This window comes from Prionailurus viverrinus, chromosome E1 (assembly GCF_022837055.1).
Source record: "Prionailurus viverrinus isolate Anna chromosome E1, UM_Priviv_1.0, whole genome shotgun sequence".
In the NCBI taxonomy this organism is placed as follows: Eukaryota; Metazoa; Chordata; class Mammalia; order Carnivora; family Felidae; genus Prionailurus; species Prionailurus viverrinus.
Window position 1 is genome coordinate 1,914,992 of NC_062574.1, and position 24,981 is coordinate 1,939,972.

Consider the following 24,981-nt stretch of genomic DNA (forward strand, 5'->3'; position numbering starts at 1 on the left):
CCACCACGGAGCCCGGGTGAAGATGGCGGCAGCCGTTCTCAGCGGGCCCTCGGCGGGCTCCGCGGCCGGGGTTCCCGGCGGGACCGGGGGGCTCTCGGCGGTGGGCTCGGGCCCGCGTCTGCGCCTGCTGCTGCTGGAGAGCGTGTCCGGGTTGCTGCAGCCGCGCGCGGGGAGCGCCGTGGCTCCGGTACATCCCCCGGTCCGCTCGGCCGCGCACTTGCCCGGGCTCATGTGCCTCCTGCGGCTGCATGGGACGGTGGGCGGGGCCCAGGTGAGTGTGGCCCGCGGCCCTGGAGGAGAGCGGGCGCAGCTCCCGGGGGCCGGGGTCGCGGGGCCCCGCCGCCGCGCCGGGGAGGTGGCGGGCAGGGGGCCTGGGGCGGAGAGCGGAGCCCGTGTCGCTCTGGGCCACATTCACGCCCTGGGAAAGCCGTCGGTAGAAACTCAGGCAAGAGGAAGGGCCTCGTTTTTCTCCACCGCTAGGCTCTTGGTGGTTCGAGCGGGTTCGAACAAGAGCGGGTTTGATTCCAGGCCCCGGCGTATCTGGTTTTGGGGATTGTTTCGACGGCGTGAGTGAATGTAGTCGACAGATACTTACTGAGCTCTTACGAAGGGGTGAGCTCAGGGTGCGCCTTTTTACGGATGGCAGTGGCGACGAGCAAAATGTTTTCAAACGCTGTGAGAATTGTATGGTAGGGACCCCTAAGCTAACCTGGAGAACTACAGAGATTTTCCCGAGGCCCTAAGCTGAGACCCCTCCCCACCCCCCGGATGAGTAAGGGTTGGGTAGGGAAAGAAAATGGGAGAAGCGGTTCAGGCAGTGGGAAAGCTCATGTGGTAGGAAGGAACTGAAAAGAAGGGCGTTGTTGTGTCTGGGCCTCAGAGGTGGTGGGGGAAGAGAGTGGACACGATGAGGCTGGTGAGGTGAGTAGGCGGTGGGCAGGTCATGCAGAGCTTTCTAGACTGGCCTAGAAGGGTCCTTTGGGTTATACTAAGGGAAGAATCTAACATCCATGCAGTTCTGCAAACTAGAAACCCAGATGTCATCCCGAACTCTTGCTCACATGCCTCATAGGCAGTCCTGTTGCTTTTATTATTTAAGTAGCTTTCAGACCTGCCCACTCCTTTGGGTATCCTTCCCTTTGCCCCCATCCTCGCCTGAACTCCCATCCTCTTGCCCAGGTGAAGGCACTGACTGTAAGAATGCATAACGCGTCCGACATGAGGTCTTCTAACGTCGGGCGCTCCTTTAATATCTCCTGCTCTCCATCCTCTCCTAACCCGCCCCCGCCCCCCCCCCCCCCCCCCCCCCCCCCAGATTTTACCCATCCTTCAAGATGGTCTTCCTTGAGTGGTCTTTGTTACTGGGACCTTCCCAGCCCTGTGCTTCCTTCCAGGAAGAGGGTGGTCACAACCCGCTGGATGGATAAAAGCCCCACTTTTATCAGGGACAGTGTCATCATTGATTTTAACATTACTCCTCACTATTAATGGTGCCAGAACTGGGCCTCTGCTATCTCAGCCCACTTTTGGAAGCGGGAGCCGATTACGCATTTCTCTTCTAAGTCCTCCTCGTCTGATTCATGCGGTTTTAGGTATTTCTGAAATATTATGTATTCTGCCTATACACGCGTGGTTTCTTTCATTGTCTTTCAAGTTTTCACTCCTCCCTCAAGTGCCCATTAAGCCCATGAACTTACCGTCTTTCTTATTGTCTGCCAAGTGTCTAAGTGTAGAATTTTGAGCAAAGCTGAAAGTGATGTGGAAAAGTAGACCCCTTTTAATACTGCTTGTGTCGTCTTTTCTGGGGGGGTGGCATATTCTGCCTTCACTTTTTTCCTGCTTGTGTGTCTCGTATTGGACCCTGAGGACGCGGGTTTTCTTAGCCTCCCTGTACGCTTGTATTCAACAGACCTTTATCAGGTATCTGTTATGGGCTAGCTATTGTTTCTCTACCCTAGGTAGATAAACAGGCATAATCTCTTCCCTCAGAGGCTTTCTAGCCCAGTCGAGATGAGAACTGAGGGGAAGTAAATGGGTCGGAGCTTAGTGGAAAGACGGATAGATCCCCCGATTGGACCGTCGGTGTTGACCTACTCAATGACTCTGCTTTCCCGCAGGTAACTCGGTAACCCCACAGTGAAGCTGGACTGGTTCACAGGTTCTGGCACCGATTCCAGCCACAATCCCCTGACTTGTCTCCTTGCCTCATTCTGTTGTATCTCATCCATTTCTCACACAGCAGCTGCAGTGAGCTTTTCTTTTTCTTCTTTTTTTAAGCTAATTTTTTTTAAAATTTATTTATCGAGAGAAAGTGTGTGTGTGTGTGTGTGTGTGCACACGAGGCAGGGAGGGGCAGAGAGAGAGAGAAAGAGAGGGAGAATCCCAAGCCGCGCTGCCAGTGCAGAGCCTGATGGGGGGACTCCAATCCACGAACCGTGAGATCATGACCTGAGCTGAAGTCAGACGCTTAACCTTCTGAGCCATCCAGGCACCCCCGGAGTGAACTTTCCAAAGTAAAATTCTGATCCCGTTTGCTGCCTTTAAAAATCTTTCAGGGGCGCCTGGGTGGCTCAGTCGGTTGAGCGTCCGACTTCCGCTCAGGTCACGATCTCGCAGTTCATGAGTTCGAGCCCCGCATTGGGCTCTGTGCTGACAGCTTGGAGCCTGGAGCCTGCTTCCGATTCTGTGTCTCCCCCTCTCTGTCTGCCCCGCCCCTGCTCATGCTGTCCGTCTCTTATGAATGAATAAACGTTAAAAAACATTTTAAATCCTTCAGTAGCTGGACTTTCTCGGCCCTTGGCCTTCGTACTTGTGGGTCTCTGCTTGGGATCCCTCCCTGTCCTGCTTCCCCGCTCCCCACAAAAATCGTTTCAGTTCTCTGTTTATTTGTCACTGCCTTTGGGAAACCTTTCCAAACCACCCTATGATTCACTGTCCGTTCTTAGACCATATTGAAGTGATCTATTTATTCGTTTCGCGTGTATACAATCTCCTTCCCTCCCATCTACACGGCTAGGCTTTGATTTATTTTTTTTACACGTAATTGAAAAAGATGTAGGGAACTTACTTCAGATTACACAAAAGTAGAGGAAATAGTATTTTGAAGTATCCCATCCTATGCTGTCCCCATCACCCCAATTTAACAATGAACGTTTTGCCAACATTGCTTAACGGCCACCCTCCCAGCTCTTCTCCCTCCCCCGCACCGGGCATCTTAAAGCAAATCCGAGATCTCATTTCTCCTATGGCCGCGTGTTCTTAGAAGGACAGGTGTCTTATTCTGCCTTGTACCCCAGGGCTTTGCCCTGTTGCGTTCCGCAGCCGGTCGCGCCATCTGTTTAAAAACGTCATCAGCAAGGTGACAGCATTCTCTTGCTCCAAACCATACAGTCATTTACCTTTGCGTGAGGCCGCACCCTGTGTGACCTCTGCTTGCCTCTCGACCTCATCTCGTACAGCTCTCCGTCTGTCTGGACTGTGGCCGCCCACGCTAACCTCTTGATGTGAAACTCCCGGGAAGGTGAACTTCTCCCTTAGGGCTCAGCTTATCTGCCCCTGTTTCGCAGGAGTCTTTCCTGACCACCCTTTGCCAGTTCTTCCCGTCCCGCGCGTTCTCTGTCACTTTGTCCCGATTCATTTTTCCTAGCACTTCTCACTCCTTGAAAGAAATCAACCTGTTTGTTATCGGTCACGTTCTCCCTTCTCCTCGTACCCGATTTAAATTCCATTATAATCACTTTCTCGCCCCTCTCCCTACACCGTGCTTGCCCGGCAATACCACGTCTGTGTTCAGTTCAACTCCCGTTTGTTCTGTGCCTACACCCGCGCAGCTCGGTATAGCTGGAGAGGAACACGTAACCTTGCTGACTGGTCTCAGTTAAAACTCCTGGCTGTCATCACGGCAAGCGGACCCTTAGTGTTGCCCAGCAGTCCTGCTACATTTCCGCTCTCCTGGACAACCTCCGGTTACTTCTCTGCACCCTCGCTCTTAGCTGATCACCTGCTTCCCACTTCTCCGAGCCGGTAGGCAGTCGGTGGGCAGTCCCGTAGGCTCCCGCCACCACATCTGCCAGGGTGACCGTAGCTGGCTCTCTGCCTTCCCTCCTGGGGCGAGGGGCGAGCTGGCCCCGGCGACTGCTTGTGCACTAGGGCTAGCCCGTGCCCCCTCCTTCGTCCGATCTTCCTCTCTGTCGGGGCCTTGCCTCAGCACGCAGCTCCAAGCGGCTTTTAGCTGTCCCCACCTCGTGCCCGATTTCTCCTCTCGTCTTCATGGCACCGCTCCTCAAAAGAATTGTTCGTACTTCCTGCCTCCGATTCTTCACCCATTTTTCTTTTGCTTAATAATGTTTTGAGATAATTAAAAAAAAATTGTTTTTTTTTTTAATGTTTATTTATTTTTGAGAGAGAAAGAGAGCCTGAGTAGAGGAGGGGTAGAAAGAGAGGGAGACGGAGTCTGAAGCAGGCTCCAGGCTCTGAGCTGTCAGCATAGAGCCCAACATGGGGCTCGAACCCACCAACCATGAGATCATGACCTGAGCTTAAGCCGGACGCTTAACCGACTGAGCCACCCAGGCGCCCCACATTTTGAGATAATTTAAAGTTTATGCCCAATTTGAAAGAATAATAGGCTTCTCGTGTATCTTTCCCCCAGATGCCCCAAATGTCAACATTTTATTTTTTAAATTTTTTATTAAAGAAACTTTTATTTATTTAAAAAAAAAGTTTTTTTTTTTTTTTAATGTTTATTTTTATTTTTGAGACAGAGAGAGAGACAGAGCATGAACGGGGGAGGGTCAGAGAGAGGGAGACACAGAATCCGAAACAGGCTCCAGGCTCTGAGCTGTCAGCACAGAGTCCGACGCGGGGCTTGAACTCACGGACCGCGAGATCATGACCTGAGCCGAAGTCGGCCGCTTAACCGACTGAGCCACCCAGGTGCCCCTTAAGGAAACTTTTATTTTTATTTATTTAAAAAAAAAATTTTTTTTTTAATGTTTATTTTTGAGACAGAGAGAGACAGATCATGAATGAGGGAGGGTCAGAGAGAGAGGGAGACACAGAATCTGAAGCAGGCTCCAGGCTCTGAGCTGTCAGCACATAGCTGGTTGCGTGGCTTGAACTCATGAACCGCCGAGATCATGACCTGAGCCGAAGTCGGCCGGTTAACCGACTGAGCCACCCAGGCGCCCCTTGAAGAAACTTTTAAAAAAATGCTTGTTTATTTTTGAGGGAGAGAGAGAGAGAGAGAGACAGAGAGACAGAGCACAAATGGGGGAGGGACAGAGAGAGAGGGAGACAGAATCTGAAGCAGGCTCCAGGCTCCGAGCTGTCAGCACAGAGGCCGACACGGGGCTCAAACTCATGAACCGTGAGATCATGACCTGAGCCAAAATTGGACACTTAACCAACTGAGCTACCCAGGCAGTCCCCCCCCCCCCCTTTTTTTTTTTTTAAAAAAACTTTCCATGACCATTCAGGCCCTTAGGATTAGGCCTCTTTTTAAAAAAAAAAATTTAAAGTAACGATCAGTCTTTTTTTTTTTTATGTGTTTATTATTGAGAGAGAGAGCACGAGGGAGGACCGGAGAGACAGGGAGAGATAATCCCAAGCAGTCTCTCCACTGCTAGCTTGGAGCCCAATGTGGTGCTTGAACTCATGAACCATGAGATCATGACCTGAGCTGCACCCAGGCGCCCTGGGATTGTTTAAGGTACTCTAACCCCAAGGGCGCCTGGGTGGCTCAATGAGTTACGCTTCTGACTTTGGCTCAGGTCATGATCTCGCGGTCCGTGAGTTTGAGCCCCGTGTCAGGCTCTGGGCAGACAGCTTGGAGCCTGGAGCCTGCTTCGGATTCTGTCTGTCTGTCTGTCTCTCTCTCTTTCTCTCTTTCTTTCTCCCCTTCCCCTGCTCATGCTCTGTCTCTCTCTGTTTCAAAAATAAATAAAAACATTAGAATAAAATAAAGTACTCTACCCCCATCGTGGGGCTCGAGCTCACAACCCCGAGGTCAGGAGTCACACACTCTTTTGACTGAGCCAGCCAGGTGTCCCCTCTTTAGTCTTCTTTAAACTGAAGCGGTTTCTTTGTCTTAAGATCACAACGGTTTTGGAGAGCCGCAGGGCAGTTCTGTTTGAGGATGCCCCTCGGTAACGGGATTCGGCAGGAATGATGCGGCCGTGTGTCATTTTGGCGTGTTACATCGGGGGCACATGGTGTCTCTCTGCCCCTCCACTGGTGGTGGTGACTTCGGTCACTGGATCAGGACGGTACCTGCCCGGTTCCGTCACTGTGAAGTGTGGCTTGTCTGTAACTGGTATGTGTGCCGTGCGGAGATCACATGCACGTCTGTGTCTTGTCAGCCTTCTGCCCCGCGATTCCGTGTCTGTGTAAGCGTCTTCTCATTTGAGTCCTCGCTCCGGTGGTCACCTCCCGAACTCGTTCTCCTGGGGCTTTCGGCCTCACCCCTTCACCGAATCACCCCTTTGCAGGGGTCCGGGGCGGTTCTTGAAGACCACCCGTGCTCTTCAGGGTGTGAAGTTCAAAGGTCAATGTTGCCCCCCCCCACCTCCCCCGCCGGTCCTTTTCAAGGCATTTCATACAGTTGGCCCCTCTTTTCTTCTTGAGACTTTCCTCTGCTTCTGGCACAGCATCCTGATTTCTTTTCACCCGTTCTGCTCACTCCTTTCCAGCCTTTACCGGGTCCTCCTCGCTTCCCACCTCTGGATGATTGGCGGTCCGAGAACCCGGGCCGATTTCCTCTGCGTGGGCGCTGTCCCTGGAGAGCTGACCCAGTCTCGTGGCCGACAGCTTCCCGGATCCCTGCTCCGATCAAGCCTTCTCTCTCCCGACCCACCCGCCCAGTGCCTGTGTGGCACATCCATTCTGGTGCTAAGTAGGAGCCCAGGTGCCACACGTGTGACCCAGCCCGCCCCTCCCGCGGGGCCCCTGCCAGCAAACCTCCGTTGTCTCTGCGTCTCCCTGTCTCGTGCCCCTGTCGTTTGCCAGCACATCCTTGGGCTCTGCCTTCAGAGTACATCCGGAATTCGACTCTGTGCTGAGCTGGTTAAGCAGCACCACGTCTCAGCCTCCTCCTGTCTGCATCTGCCACCCAGCGAGGCAGCTCGGCCCTGGGGCTGCCTTTTCAAAAATAAGTCAGACAAGGGGTGCCTTGGTGGCTCAGTCAGGTAAGCATCCGGCTTTTGATTTCAGCTCAGGTCACGATGTCACGGTTCATGGGTTGGAGCCCCGCATCGGGCTCTGACCCGACAGTGTGGAGCCTGCTTGGGATTCTTTCTCTCTGTCTCTGTCTTTTTTTTTTTTTTTTTTTTTTTTAACATTTATTTATTTTTGAAGGAGAGAGAGCGTGAGCAGGGGAGGGGCAGAGAGAGAGGGACACATAGAATCCGAAGCAGGTTCCAGGCTCTGAGCGGTCAGCACAGTGCCCGATGCGGGACTTGAACCCACGAACTGTGAGATCATGACCTGAGCTGAAGTCGGACGCTCAACCGACTGAGCCACCCAGGTGCCCCAGCCTCTCTCTCTCTGTCTTTATCCTACTTGTTCTCTCTCTCAAAATAAACTTAAAACAAAACAAAACAAATGTCAGACGATATCACTCCTCTGCCCAGTTCTCTCCCCCCCGCCCCCCCACAGTCTTTATCTTCTTCAGAGTAAGAGTCACCGGGTGCCTGCAGGGTGCCAGGCGCTGGCCCGGCCCCAGGGACCTGCGTCTTCTATGACTCTGGCCTCGCACTCTCCTTGAGACAGTTGGCCTCCTTGCTGTTCTTTACCAAGAAGAACAGGGCGCGCCTGTCACCGCGATCAATTTTGTTGATTGTTATTGTTATCATTAAAGACTGTGTTTTTAAGTAATCTCTGTACCCACCGTGGGGCTCGAACTCATGACCCTATGATCAAGAGCTGCACGCTCCACCGACCGAGCCGGGCCCGGGCGTCCCCGCTCTGACCAATTTGAGAACACTCCAGAAGGAAGCCCCGTACCCGCTGGCAGTTACCGCCCGTTTCCCCGCAGCCCCTCTCTGGCCCTCAGCCCGAGGCGGCCGCTCTCTACTTTTTGTCTCTACGTTTGCCTGCTTGGACCATTTCGCGTAAACGAGTTCTACAACATGTGCCTTCTTTCACTTAGCGTCACGTTTTTAGAGGTTCACCCGTGTCTCAGAACTTCCCTTTACGAGCCTCCGCCGTGTGGGCACGCCACACTGTGTTTCCCGTATGCCAGTTGGTGGGCGGGGGTGGTTTCCACCTTGCGGCTCTCGGGGAGGATGCTGTGAACCCTCACGCGCAGGTGTGGGCGTGCACGTTTTCAGGTCGCTGGGGCAGGAGCCGAGGAGGGGACCTGCTGGGTCGTGCGAGCCCGTACGACCTCGCGAGGAACTGCCCGACGGTTGACGTTCTCCCCAGCAGCGCGTGCGGGCGTGACCGTGTCTTGCTTTCGCTTGGCCCAGACGGCGGGTTCAGCGAGGGCTTCGGTGCCCCCTCCGCACGGAACGCCGTCTCCCTTCCCTCCCCGGCCGCCGCTTTCCTGCCCGAGTCCGCTCTTTCGGGCCCCCTGGTGCTTCGCGCCATCCCGCCTGGTCTCTCGTCTGGGTGTCCGTGTCTTCTGTCGCCTGCGCATACAGCGTCGGCTCCGCAGCAGCGAACACAGCGTCCCCCGTGAAGCGGATGTGGGGTGAATGTTTGCGGGATAAGCGAGTAAACGCTGCCCTTCGCGGGAGCGGGGCCCCTAACTTGTCGAGCTCTGTTCCTCCGTCCGCCTCCGTGCGTAGCCGGTGGTGTTGGCAGAAGGAGCGGCGAGCGCGGTCGTGGGTCCGGGGGCTGTGAGGGGAGTCTGGCCTTCCAGGGGTCGGGAAATTACTCGTGGGAGGGCTGGGGGACTCCCCTCTCTCAGGGCCCCCGGAGTACGCGGAAGGGAGACTCTGGCCGACTCGGTCTGCGTTGGCCTTAGTGGCTCTCCGGAAGCCGGGAGCAGAAGGGGTTGGGGGTGAAGGAAGAAGGGGGTCCCAGGTAAGCCCGCGTCCGACCAGCAGGCATCTGTGGGGTCTCCTCCGTGCCGGGTGCCCTTCAGGGTGGCCGGGCTGAGGGAGCCGCGTCTTGGCAGTCCGGTCGCTGGACGAGTTGGGCTGCCCCCGTGTGGCGCTCCCGTTGTCGGGCGGGGAGCCGGGACGGGACTCGGCTGCTGGAAAGCGGGCAGAGGCTGAACTCCTTGAGGGACGGCGGTCGGGCCCAGAGGAGGTGTGACGTCAGGAAAGGGTCCGTGGGGCCGAGAGGGGTTGGGAGAATCCTGATCCCGACGTGCTTCCCTGCTTTCTCTCCCCCAGAACCTTTCGGCCGTCGGGGCGCTGGTGGGTCTCAGCAATGCCCGGCTCGGTTCCGTGAAAACTCGGTAAGTGTGCGCCCCGTTCTTCCTCCAGGGGGAGGCGTCCTTGGGAAGTGGGCCGTGCGTCTGTCCTTCTGTCCCTCTGTTGTCAGCACCCTGCGGATTCCGGAGACTTCTCCGTTCCCAGCGCGGGGAGGGGTTCGTTCTTTCCACGGGCTCCCTTGAGTTGAGTGCCCCCCTCCCCCTTCCAGCTCCCGAGTTCCCTCAGCCCCCCGTGGGACCACCCGGGCCCCCGCGTCGCCACTGCGCACCCCTCGCCGGAGCCCTCCCGGCGCCGCGGGAGTTAGAGCGCCCGGGGGTCTGCGGCGGCGCCTGGCTCTGCCCGGTTAGCATAGAACAAGCTTCCTCCGCGGCCAGGCTTGTCCTCACGCCCTCGTCTCCTGCAAGGTTCGAAGGGCTGTGTCTGCTGTCCCTGCTGGTGGGGGAGAGCCCCACGGAGCTGTTCCAGCAGCACTGTGTGTCCTGGCTTCGCAGCATCCAGCAGGTCCTACAGGTGAGGCTGCCCCCCGCCCCCGCCCCGGCTCCATCCCCGTGCTCCCGGTGCGCTGTGGGCGCTGGGCCTGGGCTCGGGCGGTTCCCCGCGAACAGGGAGCACGGCTGCACGTGGGAACGTTGCGGGAGACCGTTGGATGTTTTTATCCACGGGGTTGTTTTAATTCACATTTGACCTTTCACACACCGCGACCCTTGACCGTTTGCACTTCCTCGCTAGCCTTTCTAACACGTGGCATCTCGAAAGTTCCTTTTTCCCGGTATTTCATTTTTGTTTTTATTTATTAGTATTCTTACTTTTTGCTGCTCCTGTCTTCCTCTCTTAACGTTTTAATTTTTTTCTACTCTTACGCCCTTTGATGGCCTCCCCACCCGGTTCTTCAGTGAGCGTGTTCTGAGCACTTGCGGCCGAGTGCCGAGCTCTGGGGGACAGTGGTAAGGCGGACTTGAACCCTGCCTTCATGGTCCCTGGAATCCAGGGGTCGGGGAGCCTTCTGTGGAGTGAATGTTTACAGATAGAGGAAATGAAGAAAAACAGCAACTTTTATTTGGAAAAGACAGCATATAAGCCATCCCCTAAGAGTTCATTCTAATGAGTTGGTACTCATATCTTTAGAGGATGTATTTGGAGCAGATTGATGAATCTTACCTCTGTGGTGGCCTTAAACAGTTTACCCCTTCGTAGAAATCCGTGTATCCGAGTGAAGGATGTTCTTCTTAAATAGACTCAGTTGTGGTCATTCTAATTTTCCCCTGAAACCAAAGCATACTTATATCCATGTTGCTCTTGAAATGTACCGTACTTTGGGGACCCTGTCGTAAATGCACGTAAAAGCTTTCAAATGTCAGCGACTTAAAATTTTTTTTGTTTTTTATTTTTTGAGAGAGAGAGAGAGTGCACTCATGCACACAATCTGGGAGGGGCAGAGACAGAGGGAGAGAGAATCGTAAGCAGGCTCTACACTTTAACCATAGAGCCTGATGTGGGGGCTCGAACCCACGAACTGTGAGATCATCACCTGAGCCAAAATCAAGAGTCGGACGCTGAACGACTGAGCCACCCAGGCACCCCAGATCCCAGCTGGTTTTAATTAGCTTCTGAATTTTTAAACTACTGAAAGCTTTCTCAAATACTTATACGGAGTAGATACCAAAGGCTTTAACGTAATTGTATTTCTGTTTCTTCAGAAGCTCTCTAGATCGTGCTGTTTATCGTTAAGGCTTATTTTGAGTGCGACATTTCAACGTAACTCCTTTGATTTCTCCCTCAACAAAATAACCGAAGGGCAGTTTTTTATCCTATCTCGGGCCACCTTTTTAAATTGTATTTTAGGGGCGCCTGGGTGGCACAGTCAGTTAAGCGTCCGACTTCAGCCAGGTCACGATCTCGCGGTCCGTGAGTTCGAGCCCCGAGTCAGGCTCTGGGTTGATGGCTCAGAGCCTGGAGCCTGTTTCCGATTCTGTGTCTCCCTCTCTCTCTGCCCCTCCCCCGTTCATGCTCTGTCTCTCTCTGTCCCAAAAATAAATAAACGTTGAAAAAAAAAATTTAAAAAAAAAAATTGTATTTTATTAAAATACATATTCTAATAAAAACTTATTTTTATTAATTTTAAAATTTATCTTGCAAGTGAGAGAGAGTGTAAGCAGGTGAGGAGCAGAGAGAGAGGGAAAGAAAGGATCTCGAGCAGGCTCTGCTCTGTCAGCACAGAGCCCAACGTGGGACTCCGTCTCACGAACCGTGAGATCATAACCTGAGCAGAGATCAAGAGTTGGGACACTTAACCAGCTGAGCCACCCAGGTGCTCCGTTTTATTTTATTTTATTTTATTTTATTTTATTTTATTTTATTTTATTTTATTTTTTTTTATTTTTGAGACAGAGAGAGACAGAGCATGAAGGAGGGAGGGGCAGAGAGAGAAGGAGACACAGAATCAGAAGCAGGCTCCAGGCTCTGAGCCATCAGCCCAGAGCCCGACGCGGGGCTCGAACTCACAGACCGTGAGATCGTGACCTGAGCTGAAGTCGGACGCTTAACCTACTGCGCCACCCAGGCGCCCCTATTTTATTTTTTTAAGTACGCTTCACGCCCGCAGTGGAGCCCAGCGTGGAACGTGAACTCACGACCCCGAGACCGAGACATGAGCTGAAACCGGGAGTCGCATGCTTCTCTGATTGAGCCACCCAGATGCTCCCCCAGGCAGCCTTTTTTTTTTTTCCCCCCCAAACTGTGTTACCAAAGGGTGGTTGACCTACAGCGTTGTAGCAGTTTCAGGTGTACCGTATGGCGGTTGGAAAATTCTGTACGTTCTGTGATACAGATGGTAAGTGTTTTAGGCTGTGCAGACCACACATGGGTGTTGTTACGTTTTGTTCCCTTTTTTTTGTTTCCTACCCATTTAAAAACGCAAAAGTCGTTTTTAGCTTGTGGGCCTTGCAAAAACAGGCACCAGGCACCCACAGACCGTAGAGTCTGGTGACCCAAGAGACTTTGCTTGAATGATTGTAAGTCGGGGCTCCCGGCCGGCTCAGTCGGTAGAGCATGACTCTCAACCTCAGGGTTGTGAGTTCAGGCCCCACGTTGGGCGTGGAGCCTACTTTTAAACAAAAATCAAGAACTATACAACGCGTGTGAGATGACGCACGACGGCGGGTGCTGTCGGAAGTGAAGCGCACGGTTCTCTTGAGAAGGCGGAACGAGAGTGTGGCCCAGGCTGGGGTGACGTGGGCACCTTTGCAATCAGGGCCAGTAGTTCAGGGAGGGTTTGTCGGAGTGGATTGGACTAGGAAAGGGAGAAAAGAGGAGTCTGGCCCCTCTGAGGGATTCTGAGCCAGCTGCTGTGGCTGGGTGGGGTTGGCGAGGCGCGACTGGGGAGGCAGGCAGGCAGGCAGGCGGGCCCAAACCACGTATGGCCTCGTAGGCACGTGAAGGTGTTGGTGTTTATTCTCACAACGGTGGGAGTTCATGGGAGGTTTTGCGTAGGGGTGAGGAGAAGGAGGTGGTGGCGGCAGTGACGTGATCGGATTTGCATTTGGAAGGGTTGCTTGGGCTGCTGTGTGGAGAAGGGACTAGGAGGGGGCCGGGTCGGAGGCAGGGAGACCACGCAGAAGGGAGACGTCAGGGTTGCTGGGACTGGACAAGAGGCCGTAGACACGATGAGAAGTAGATCGAGTGCAAGAGAGGGTCGGAGGCACAGTGGACAGGTCCCGATGGCAGAACCCTTCAGGGGAGGACGTGTCCGGGACGACTCCTGGATTTCAGAGCACGGGGGCGGGGGGGAGGCAGGGGCAGCCAGGCTTGTAGGGGACGGTGGAAGCACCGGGCTCATGGCCTTGGCCATCCTCTTGGTCAGAAGCCCTCTTGGCAAGCGTACCCCTGATCTCAGAGCGTGACCCCGGGGGTTCAGCTGGTGCGGGCTTTCGTCGGTGCGTCTTACGAAGGGGAAGAGCCCCCTTCAGCAGTGGGTGGCTGCTGAAGCTGGGTGGGGGGGCGGGTGCGAGTGCCCTGGAGTGCCGACCTGCACGGGATTCGGAGGCGCACCACACGTAGCGGTCAGGTGGGGGAGGCTGAGCTCACGGGGACACCCGGACTGCGGGTGGTGTGGAAATGGGGAAGGTGTTTACGCCCCTCCGAGGTGGAGGGAGGCGAGGACGAATACTGGTTTCCAATCTGGCAGCTTGGGTTATGAGGCCCGGGAAGGGCTTCTGGCTGAGCGGGGGACTCTGAGGCCGGGTTGACCCGGGGGTGGGGAAGCGAGTGGGGAGATGGAATGAAGTCGGGAAGCCGGACGGTCCTTTCAAGATGGAGAGGAATTGGGCAGAGCCAGGAGGGGCTCGGAGAAGGGTTTTCCGGTGGGGGCACCCGCGTGCCGCTAAGTGTCCGTGGGAGTCCTTCGGGGGGACTGGCCGGAGATCAGGCCTGGGGCCGGGTGACGGTGTCAGGTTCTGAGAAGAGGGGACTGGTCCTCGCACGGGAGTCGCGGCGGCGGGAAGCCGGGGGCATCCCCGTGGCTGGGCTCCCGTGTCCTCTGTGACGGTGGCAGTGGTGGAGAAGGTTCCAGTCGAGGGGAGGGTGCGGTGGGGTAACCGGAGGAGGCCCCCCGCCCTCACTTTCCCACTGAGCGTTCTTACTGCTTCGGTTGCCGGGGGCCTCTGGTCTGGCGGGAGAGAGGTGCTTCCTGCTCCTTCTGGGAAGCCCTTCTAGATCCAGACGGCGTTTTCCTCCGTGAGTCCAGGGTGGGTCTGAGCCAGGCAGGAGCCAGCGTGGCGACACGGGGCGGTGTTGTTACGGCCGAAGCTTCGGTGCGAAGCGCTCCTCTCCGTTCCTAGCAGGGACGCGCAGCGCGGGAGGATCTGAGACTTCCGTCAGTGGGCTCGGGAAGGCGCGTTCCCAGATTTCGGGGCCCCCAGACGCCCGTGATGCTGACATGTAGACACGCGTCCTTTCTGTGGACCAAGGCGCCGCCTTGGGGTGCCCCGTGTCGCCAGCGCGCCTTTCCCTGGTGGGTTTGCTGCCGGTGGTGACCTTCCCCGTGGTGTTTCCCAGAAGCCCCGTGTCGCGCCGCCTCCTCTCCGCGACCGCAGAGGTGAGGTTGGGAGCACGGGTGTCGCTGCTTTCAGTCCCAGGACCCGCCCCCGACGATGGAGCTGGCCGTGGCCGTCCTGAGGGACCTACTCCGGTACGCGGCCCAGCTGCCCACGCTCTTCCGGGACATCTCCACGAACCACCTGCCCGGCCTCCTCACCTCCCTGCTGGGCCTCAGGCCAGAGGTGAGAGCCCTCACAGCGCTTACCCTCCGTGGAGCTGGAGTGGGGGGAGCGGGGGGGGGGGGGCAGCGGGCAGTGGGGGGGGGAGTGGGGGCGTGCAGGTGGGGTGTGGGTGGGCGCGTCGGGCTCTCCGGCCCGGCCTCACTTTCTGTTCTGCCCACAGTGTGAGCTCTCCGCGATGGAGGGGATGAAGGCTTGCATGACCTACTTTCCTCGGGCTTGTGGGTCTCTCAAGGTAAGTGATCGTGCGCAGCGCGGTGGCTGTCTCACCGCAGACCGTCGGGGCGCGTCGCGGAGCATTCTGAGCAGCTGTGACCGTGCCGCCTCCTAGCGCTTAAATGCTCTCTCATCGCGTCCTCACGGCTGAAGGAACGAAGTAACTTCCCTGAGGTCGAGAAAGTTCAGAACCCGTGTCTGTGGCTGGAGTCTAGGCTGTTAACCCTGACTCGGCCCTTCTGCCCTCCTCCCCTCCCTGCCTTCCTACCCTCCCGCCGTACTCTGTTCCTGAAGCTCACGTAATCTCCTCCAGGAAGCCTTCCTGACTTCTCACTTCCCCATATCAACTTGTATTCCTGACTGAGCTCTCTGTCCCTTCCCCACCCTTTCCCCCAAGCTGTCATGACCCGCACAAGGCGGCTGTTCGACGAAGCCTTACTAGGTCACGTGGGCAGGGTATCTATCAGTGGGTCAGGGGAGGGGGGAGGTCAGGGAGAGAAGTGCAGTTTCACTGTCCAGGAGGCACAGTAACAACACGTTGTGTCAGAGCAGCACGTTAAAGAGTGCCGCGTAACCGGCTCGTGTCCTCGGACGCCAGCCTCGTGCCCGGGAACAAACGGGTGGCCCGTTCGTTGTGGTTTTTCTTCCTTCGTCATACTCCGCGCTGCTCGGCAGACCGTCGGGCGTCCTGCCGCTCAGAGGGACGCACAGAGCTGTAGGGAACTGGAATGCGGGGCAGATTGGTGGCTCCTTGGGCGCTCAGCGGTGTGGTTGCCTGTCGGCCACCGTCGTTACCAGTTAGGGGAGTTTGCCGTTAGGGGCTCTTACGTTGAAAGTGAGATCCCCTGGTTCTGCGATCGAGTCGAGAAAGTAAAGGAAAGCGAGAGAACTGATGGCGGCGCCCGCCGAGTGCGGCCACGGGGCCGACACCCTGTCACGGCCGTGGTCCCGGCGGGTTGGTGTCGGTGGGTGAGGCAGACGAGGACGCGGGCCCGGAGCGGTTTCCCCGACCTACCCGTCAGGTCTGCAAGCCTCGTAGCTCTGAAGCCAGGGCGGGTGCCACGTCGGTCGGCCCTTCGAGCCCGAGCTTTTCCCGTGGGAGAGACCCCAGAAGCTCTTAAGAATGTAGCCTGGATGGGCCGATAGGCTTCCACGGGGAAGCCTCACGGATGCCGGCTCCGGTCGGCCGTCTCGGCTGGGGGAGGGAGGGCCACGCGGAGCCCTGGGGGCGGACATGCCGTGGGCCGGGAGCATGTCCGCCGAGGCTAGGTTAGGTTAGGGTTAGGGTTAGGGTAGCACCGGTTCCTCGAGCTGTTTCTCAGTGGCACGGGGTCAGGTCCTCATCAGTCTGGGTTTTCACAGGCTACCCTGATGGCAGGTGACGGGATCTCTGGGTAGTCAGGGCAAGATTTTGTCGAGAAGGCCTTTAGAGCAACTGCTAGATTTTTCTAAAGTCGAGTTGGGTTGTTTTTATAAAGTTCAGCCTAAGTTGTGCTGAGTTCAGTAAAAACTGCCTTCCTTCCGGAGCGCTCTGTAAATTAGCGTCTGGAACCACGCAGGCCGTGTGTTTGTCCCCGAGCCCCCACCGGTCAGGGCGGGTGTCCGTTCTGGTGCGGCTCCTGAGGGCCCGCATCCTCCCGCCCCCGCCCTCACCTGTGCCCCGAGGCGGGAGCTGGGGTGTCGCCGCCTGCTGGACTCCCGCAGTCGGGGGGCTGGACGCCAGGGCATCCTGCGTGGGTGCCTCTGATCTCTCTGTGAGAGGACAATCATCCACGCTAATCCCCAGCCTTGGGGACACGTTCTGGCCTGCGTTTTGAGTGTCTTCCCAAAGGTCACAGCAGGACTTCCAGATGTTCCAGGCCCTGGGTGCCTGCCTCCGGCTCGCTGAGAACACAGTGTCATCTGGTGAGCGTCCCCCTGTGGACGCCACGTTTCAGACAAGAATCTGTGAGAGGCTCCAGGGCGGCTTGTACTTGGGAAACTGATAAGTGCTGTTTGGAGTGTCCGTCTGCCCCCTGGCTCGTCCCAGGGCAGTGGCGGCGTCCGAGTCCGGGATGACCCCTCCCAGATGACGGGCCTCCAGCCTCCCGAGTCTGTGAGGTCAGCCCCGCGGAGGCTCTCCTCCCCCTGCCGAATGGATGAGTAGTTCCTCGGGATGAGCCGGAACAGTAAGCCCCTGGAGAGGCTCCCGCCCTTTGCGTGGGTGCACGCGTGCGCTCTCCAAGTGAGACGTCGTGTGGTTGGCCTGCTGGGTCATCTGGGGCAGCCTCCTGTTCAGAGCCGCGTCCCTGAGCTGTGCTCCGTCGCGATCGCATACGCAGACGTGTTGGCCTCGGCCCAGCTCTTTGCACCAGCATCTCGGGGAAGGTGACCAGAAGGGCAGGGCGCCACCGCACCTGGGCCTCTGGCCGCTCTCCAGGAAATGTCCTCCTTGGGGGCCGGGGAGTCCAGACCCCCGTGGGCGGTTCCCATCTTCCGTGAAGTGTTCTGAACCCTCCCACACCACACCAGCCGTGAGAACCGCGCTTGCCACGGGGCAGGTAGGAGGGAGCCGTCTGCTTGGTTGCCGAACCACATGCTCCGCTTCCACCCTCTTCCATCCGCGAGGCCCTGCCGAGGGCCCGGCGCCACAGCCGCTCTTTTCTCCAAGTTCACCCTTGTGTGCGTGGGGCCCCGCCCCCACAGGACCCTCCGGCCTGGGGTGGAGGCCGCGTCTGCTCCTGACGTGTGTCCCCAGGCGGATCCCCTTCCTCAGCCTGGCCGGCCCACCCCCTCCCAGCCCCTGCCCCTGCTGATGCCTTGTGTCCTCTTGACTCTGCCCCTGCAGCTGGGGTCCGTCCCCTCTTCCTGTGTCCTCACGTCAGCGTTCTTGCCCTCATCTGTGCCAGTGTTTTCACAGCCATAAAATACGTGGAATTGCGAGGGAGACCGATTCTGACCGAAATGGGTGTTTTAAAAAATTGTGATGGAGCAGCGTGTAGTTCGCCGTTAACGCATCAGATCACAGGACCTAATAGCTGCTGACGTTTCAGATTAGCGGAGCGATGTTTCAGGACGCCTGTAAATATAAAGTGCTGTGAAAACAAGCGGTTTCTGCCGGTGACCGTCAGGGGCACTGCCGACGGCACCGTGGCTTTTTGTCTCCGTTTATAACGGAAAGAAACCCTGCGTTTCACTTACGGGTCAGTGAAGATGATGAAGATATTTCTTTCCCTGCCATGTTCCCAGGCCCCGATTCTGGCCCCAGAGAGCTTGTGGCCCTCCAGTGAGGCCTCGTGTGGGCGCTGTGACACCGCAGCCCAGGGCGGGGACCTGGCCCTGCCACACTGCCTTCTCTTGCCTGACCCTGCCCTGCCCTGCCCTCGCCCCTCCGCACCTCGGCTCGGGGCCACACTTCCCTGCGTGCACCTGTCGTCGTGTCTCCGCCGCAGGGGTGGGGGTGTGGTGGTTGCCGCTTTTTCAGTACTGCGTCCTTTTGGGCTGAGGGAGAGGACCCTCATTTTGCAGAAATCAATGGGAGGGAGCCCCGTGTCTGTGGGGCCAAACAGGAGGCAGGCTGAGGGTGAGGGCTGACGTTCGGGATGTCTTTGGACCCCGGAGCGGGTGCGCTCCAGGCACGGAGCCCGTTAGCCTGCCTTGCGTCCTGGGTCTGCAGGACGGAAGGGCCTGGGCGCTGGCTCACCAGCCTCTTCCTCTCTGTCCCCTGGCCCAGGGCAAGCTGGCCTCATTCTTCTTGTCTCGCGTGGATGCTTTGAGCCCTCAGCTCCAGCAGGTAAAGGGAAAGGAGGCGGGTGGAGACTCTGGGGGCCTGAGCTGGAGCTTTCTTCTCTCTTCCTTGGCTTTTCTTGCTGTCACTGCCATCGGACTGTGACGTCACCTCCCCACCCCATCTGTGTTCCGCCCCACCGTCCCTTCCTGTTCCCCTCCGAGCTCTCTTTCTCGGCCCGTTGGGGCCGGGGGTCGGTGGGGGTGGCCCTGGCGCTGGGCCGCATTCCCGTCTGACCGCTTGCTGACGTTTCTTCCGCAGTTGGCCTGTGAGTGCTACGCCAGGCTGCCCTCGCTGGGGGCCGGCTTTTCCCAGGGCCTGAAGCACACGGAGAGCTGGGAACAGGAACTGCACAGCCTGCTGGCCTCCCTGCACGGCCTGCTGGGGGCCCTGTACGAGGGAGCGGACACGGGTAGGGGCTGCCGCAGGAGGGGCCCGGGAGGGGCGCCTGGCGGTGTGGGGTGGTGCGGCTCAGCACGTGGGGGTCACCTCCCGTGAGAGAGAGGGACGGGGACGGAAGAGGGATGTCGGGGTGCGAAGTGCCGATGTTTCCGCACAGCCCCCGTGCAGTGTGAGGGCCCCGGGCTGGATGTGCTGCTCGCGCCCTCGGAAGACGGTGACGCCCACACCCTCCTCCGGCTTCGGCACAGGTTTTCGGGCCTGGCACGCTGCCTGGGGCTCCTGCTCAGGTGTGTGAGTGAGGGCGGGGGGGGGGGGGGTGTCGTCTTCCCCGGGGAGGAGGCGGGGGGACAGGGAGGGGGTCCCGTTGGGGAGCCCGTGCTGAGGGTGTCCCTGCTCTCGTTCCCATTAGCTCTGAGTTTGGGGCTCCCGTGTCCGTCCCCGTGCAGGAGATCCTGGACATCATCTGCCGGACCCTCAGCATCAGTGCCAAGAACATCGTAAGTGGACCTCGTGCTCTGTCCGCGGCCCTTCCTCGGGACTGGGGCGACTGGGAGAACCGTGCAGGAGGCGAAGCCCCCAAACCGGGCCCTCCCTGAGGCTGTGCCGGCCAGCGCCTTCCTCTTGGCCAGACGCCACTGCTCCCCGGGCTTCTCGTGACACACATGCACATCCCGGTGGGTCGCTCACGTGTCTAGGAATGCTTCTGGCACATGCTTCCCTAGGGGAGGGCGAACCCGGGGTCAGCCGTGCCTCCCCTCCTCTCTCCGGGGTCTGTCTCCGGGGACGGGTTTGTGGCGCGGGGCGCGCTCCTCCCCGTGTGCACACGTGTGCGGTCCCCCTTCCCTCCCGCACGCGCCTTCCCTCTGCCGTGTGTCCTGCAGAGCTTGCTTGGGGACGGTCCCCTGCGTCTTCTGCTCCTGCCTTCCATCCACTTGGACGCCCTGGACCTGCTCTCCGCGCTCATCCTCGCGTGAGTGGGACGGGGCGGCGTGTCGTGAAGGGGTGGGGTGTCGTGAAGGGGCGGGGCCAGAACGGGGTCCCTGTTCTGTCTTCACCCCCAGGTGTGGAAGCCGCCTCCTGCGCTTCGGGGCCCTGATCAGCCGCCTGCTTCCCCAGGTCCTCAATGCCTGGAACCTCGGCAGGGATGCCCTCCCTCCGGGCCAGGAGAGGCCTTACAGGTGACCGGCGAAGGAGGGGTAGAGAGGGGAGGGCGGGCCGGGAGCCCCGAGGGGACCTGGCCGGCGGCCCCCTGACAGGCTTCTCTCCGCTCGCCCCTCAGTGCCGTGCGGACCAAGGTGTATGCCGTGTTAGATCTGTGGGTGCAGGTGTGCGGGGCCTCGGCGGGAGTGCTGCAGGGGGGCGCCTCGGGGGAGGCCCTGCTCTCCCACCTGCTCAGTGACATCTCCCCGCCCGCCGACGCTCTCAAGGTGAGCGAGGCCCGTGCTCCTGGCCGGGGACCGTCCCCCGCGCCCCTGCTCCCTAATCTCTGTGTCTGCCCACGTGTGTGACTCCCGCTTCCCTCCTCCGTCAGCTGCGCAGCCCCCGGGGGAGCCCTGATGGGGGACTGCAGTCCGGGAAGCCCAGCGCCCCCAAGAAGCTGAAGCTGGATATGGGGGAGGCCACGGCCCCGCCCGGGCACCGGAAGGGGGACAGCAACGCCAACAGCGACGTGTGCGCGGCCGCGCTGAGAGGTGGGTGAGGCCGTGCCCGGCAGCCTGGGGCCGTTGTTGAATCGGTGCCCGTAAGGCCCAGGGCCGGCCCGGGGCTGCGGACGCCTGGGCTCCTGCGTCACATGGGGCTCCGGGCTCTTCCTGCTCCCGCAGGGTCTCCGCTACCTGCCGCGTGCTGCTGCAGCACAGGGTGGGGGGGTCCCTGCCCCTCGGAGCTTGCGTCGCCCCCCCCCACTCACCACCCCCAGCAGGCTGCTCAGCGGGGCTTCCTGCTTTCGCAGTCACTGATCAGGAAGCAGGAGCATAGTCGGTATCGTGTGGTTCGAGGGTGACTTTCCTCTGGGTCTTGTCTGTCGCATGGCCCGCCACCCGCCGCATGGAGAGGAAGGTCCCTCTCCCCGCGTCTGCAAGTGCGTTTGCGCGTGCGTGCGCAGCATGCCTCCTCACCCGCCCGTGCTGTCCGCGGCCCTGGGCACCGGAGGCGCTCCTGTGACCCCCGGTGTGCTGTCGAGGAGCCCAGCGACTCGACCGAGCCAGTCAGGGCCGGGGCCGCCGCCCGGCTCGGGCTGCGGAAGCCCCACTGGCCCGCCTGAGACGCCCTCTCCTCCCCCAGGCCTCAGCCGGACCGTCCTCATGTGCGGGCCTCTCATCAAGGAGGAGACTCACAGGGTCAGTGGAGACGGGCGCTGCCGTGCGCGGGGGCTGCCCCCCGAGGTGGGGTGTGCAGACCCGGACAAGGCTCGGGTGGGCTTGGCGACGTCTCGAGGTGCGCTCCGTGTCCTTTTCAGAGACTGCACGACCTGGTGCTCCCCCTGGTCATGGGGGTCCAGCAGGGCGAGGTCCTGGGCAGCTCCCCATATACCAGCTCCCGCTGCCGCCGGGAGCTGTACCGCCTGCTGCTGGCCCTGCTGCTGGCGCCGTCTCCCCGCTGCCCGCCTCCCCTCGCCTGTGCCCTGCAAGCCTTCTCGCTGGGCCAGAGAGAGGACAGCCTGGAGGTAACTGCCCACCTGAGCCCACCCCTGCGCTGTCGGGAGTGTCCTGTTCCTGACGCCACGGGCCCGCCCTCTCTGGGGCCGTGAACCCCTGTCCTGTCCCTGATGCCACGCCTGCCTCCGTCTTTCCTCAGGTCTCGTCCTTCTGCTCAGAAGCACTGGTGACCTGTGCCGCTCTGACCCACCCCCGCGTTCCCCCCCTGCAGTCCATGGGCCCTGCCTGTCCCGCGCCTGCCCCGGCTCCCCCTCCCGAGGCCCCATCTCCATTCAGGGCCCCACCCTTCCACCCCCCGGGCCCCATGCCCTCCGTGGGTCCCATGCCCTCCGTGGGTCCCATGCCCTCCGTGGGCCCCATGCCCCCGGCGGGCCCCATGCCCCCCACACGCCCCGGGCCTCCAGCCACAGCCAACCACTTAGGCCTGTCTGTCCCCGGCCTGGTGTCTGTGCCCCCCCGGCTCCTGCCTGGCCCTGAGAACCACCGGGCAGGCTCAAACGACGACCCCGTCCTTGCCCCTAGTGGCACCCCTCCGCCGGCCGTGCCCCCAGATGAAACTTTCGGGGGCCGAGTGCCAAGACCAGCCTTTGTTCACTATGATAAGGAGGAGGCCTCCGACGTGGAGATCTCCCTGGAGAGCGACTCAGACGACAGCGTGGTGATCGTGCCCGAGGGGCTGCCGCCCCTGCCGCCCCCACCCCCCACGGGGACCACACCCCCCCCTGCAGCTCCGGCCGGGCCACCGACAGCCTCCCCTCCCGTGCCGGCCAAGGAGGAGCCTGAAGAGCTTCCCGCGGCCCCGGGGCCTCTTCCACCCCCACCGCCACCCCCTGTGCCGGGCCCTGTGGCGCTGCCGCCACCCCAGCTGGTCCCCGAAGGGCCTCCTGGTGGCGGAGGACCCCCCGCGCTGGAAGAAGACTTGACAGTTATTAACATCAATAGCAGCGATGAGGAGGAGGAGGAGGAGGAGGAGGAGGAAGAAGAGGAGGAAGAAGAAGAGGAGGAGGAGGAGGATTTCGAGGAGGAAGAGGAGGAGGAAGAGGAGTATTTTGAGGAGGAAGAAGAGGAGGAAGAGGAGTTTGAAGAGGAGTTTGAGGAGGAGGAAGGTGAGCTGGAGGAAGAAGAGGAGGACGAGGATGAGGAGGAGGAGGACGAGTTGGAGGAGCTGGAAGAGGTGGAGTTTGGCCCCGCGGGCGGCCCCGCCGAAGAAGGGGGCCCTCCGCCCCCCAGCCCGGCCCCTGCCCTGCCCCCTGCCCAGCCCCCTGAGGCCCCGCCCGAGCCCGGAGTGGAGCCCGGGCTGCTGCTGGAGGTGGAGGAGCCCGGGCCCGAGGACGAGCCGGGGGCCGAGGCCGCCCCCACGCTGGCCCCTGAGGTGCTCCCCTCCCAGGGCGAGGGGCAGAGGGAAGCGGGGAGCCCCCCGGCCGGGCCGCCGCCCCAGGAGCTGGTGGAGGAGGAGCCCTCGGCTCCCCCGCCCCTGCTGGAAGAGGGGACTGAGAACGGGGGTGACAAGGTGCCACCCCCACCGGAGACGCCTGCGGCCGAAGAAATGGAGGCGGCGGCAGAGGCAGAGACGGCGGCCCTGCAGGAGAAGGTGAGGCGGGCGGGGGGCTGCGGGTGCCCTGGCGACCTCGGCCGCCCCGCTCTTCCCCGTGTGGCCGCTTCTAATCGCGTGTCTTTGCCCCGAAAGGAGCAGGATGACACGGCTGCCATGCTGGCTGACTTCATCGATTGTCCCCCTGATGACGAGAAGCCCCCAGCGGCCCCCGAGCCTGAGTCCTAGTCTTCCCCTGCGCCCCCTACTCCTGTTTCCAATAAAGTTGTGTCTTCGGCTATCGACTGCTGCTTCTTTTGCCTTTTACACCACCGTGTCCCCGTCCAGAAGCCCCGCCGTCCACCGGGCTCCGCAGGGGTGCCCGTAGTGCTCCCCACGCGTCTGCGCAGCCGTCCTGTGGTCTCCGTTGTCCAGAAGAGGAGCCGCTGACCGAGAGGGTGATGGACTGTCCTCTTGCTCAACGGGGCCGGGCCGGGGTTTTCTGTGATCTGCCCTGCACTCTTGCCGCTGCTGCGCCCAGAGCCGGGCTGCCCGTGTGGGTGAGGCCGGGAGGGGTGAGAGGACACGGCCTTGCTTGTCCGTGTGTGGCCGTCCTACGTGTCCTCGTCCTCGTGAGCGAATTTGTAGACGCGCTCGCCTGCACACCTGCCCCCTTGGTCTGAAAGGCTGAGGGATGTGGTAGGACTTGGAGAAGAGGGAAGGGTACGGAGGGGTCTGGTCCGTGGCTTCTAGGAGGTTCGAACCTTGTTGCGGGTCTCCAGTGGCTGTATCCACCCTCCTCAGGGGTTTCCTCCCCCATCTTGAGACGTGGATGTGTCCCGGCCCGTGTCTGGTCCCCTGAAACACATGGGGCCTTGTCGGGTGCACGTGTGAGGGGGCTTTCTCAAATTCCACGAGTGAGATCGTATGTCTTTGGCTTGTTTCACTTAGCATAATACACTCTAGTTCCATCCATATTGCTACAGTTGGCAAGATTTCATTCTTTTTCATCGCTGAGTAGTATCCCATTGTGTGTCCATATATGCGTGTATATGTATGTGTACACATACATACAGACCTGGCCCTTCACCTCTAAATTCTTCAACGTTCTCTCCCGAGATTTCTCTGTGTAATCACAATACCACTATCAAACCCAAGAAAAGTAACAGTAATTAAATAACAATGTACATAGACTGTAATATTCAGATTTCCTCATTCTTGAGACGTGTTCTGTAGTTGTGCTTTTTCTTTCTTTTAATTTGCTGTTTCAAGTTCAAGAGGTTTTTAGGTGAAGGCCACTTGAGGCTTATGGACCACTGGAAGGACGAAGGTGCAGGAATCCTGCAGTGGTGAATTTTAACAAATAGAAAGACCCTGAATTCTGGAAACTGTAGATAAGTAAAGTTGTCACTGACTCCGAGGAAGAGGCTGGCACAGAAGTTTTATGATTTAAATTGTGTTCTGAGTAGAAAATACGTTCATGTGGTTCAGAACTCGGCGGGTTCGGGTTCGTTCAAAAGCCTCGTCCCTGCCTGCCCTTCAATTAGGCGGAGGGCAGCCTGACCCGTGCCCTGCCGCCGCGACCCTGCGCGCGCGTTCCCACCATGACCGCGCGCACGCTCCTGCCGCAACCGTGTGCGCCGTCCCACCCCCACCGTGACTGCGTGCGCGCTCCTGCCGCGGCTGCGTGCGCGTCCCCACCGTGGTCGTGTACGTACTCCTGCCGCGCACAAGCGCACGTGCCCAAGCTTCCCTT

General features: G+C 59.3%; 1 protein-coding gene across 2 annotated transcripts; it reads left to right on the plus strand.

The window, feature by feature from the left end:
- The first annotated feature begins 7 nt into the window (after positions 1-7).
- On the plus strand, positions 8-23,524 carry PELP1 (proline, glutamate and leucine rich protein 1). 2 transcript variants are annotated; one of them, XM_047831912.1, is made up of 17 exons: positions 8-271; positions 9,339-9,403; positions 9,785-9,890; positions 14,507-14,656; positions 14,817-14,888; positions 18,582-18,641; positions 18,897-19,047; positions 19,195-19,324; positions 19,447-19,534; positions 19,919-20,007; positions 20,099-20,215; positions 20,317-20,464; positions 20,569-20,728; positions 21,321-21,376; positions 21,496-21,702; positions 21,834-23,285; positions 23,382-23,524. In XM_047831912.1, exons 1-17 carry the CDS (start codon positions 23-25, stop codon positions 23,472-23,474), a joined length of 3,393 nt encoding a protein of 1,130 aa, XP_047687868.1. In that variant the 5' UTR covers positions 8-22; the 3' UTR covers positions 23,475-23,524. The 2 variants fall into 2 exon arrangements, with proteins under 2 accessions (XP_047687868.1, XP_047687869.1); XM_047831913.1 differs by lacking the exons at positions 8-271; positions 9,339-9,403; positions 9,785-9,890 and adding an exon at positions 13,654-14,388.
- Positions 23,525-24,981: the final 1,457 nt, after the last annotated feature.

What these genes read in the sequence shown, in the direction of transcription:
- PELP1 (XM_047831912.1), top strand. Translation starts at nt 23, where the DNA reads ATGGCGGCAGCCGTTCTCAGCGGGCCCTCGGCGGGCTCCGCGGCCGGG. An exon ending in GCATCCAGCAGGTCCTACAG is followed by an intron (nt 9,891 to 14,506) that starts GTGAGGCTGCCC and finishes CGCTGCTTTCAG; the next exon opens with TCCCAGGACCCGCCCCCGAC. An exon ending in CTCTCCGCGCTCATCCTCGC is followed by an intron (nt 20,008 to 20,098) that starts GTGAGTGGGACG and finishes CTTCACCCCCAG; the next exon opens with GTGTGGAAGCCGCCTCCTGC.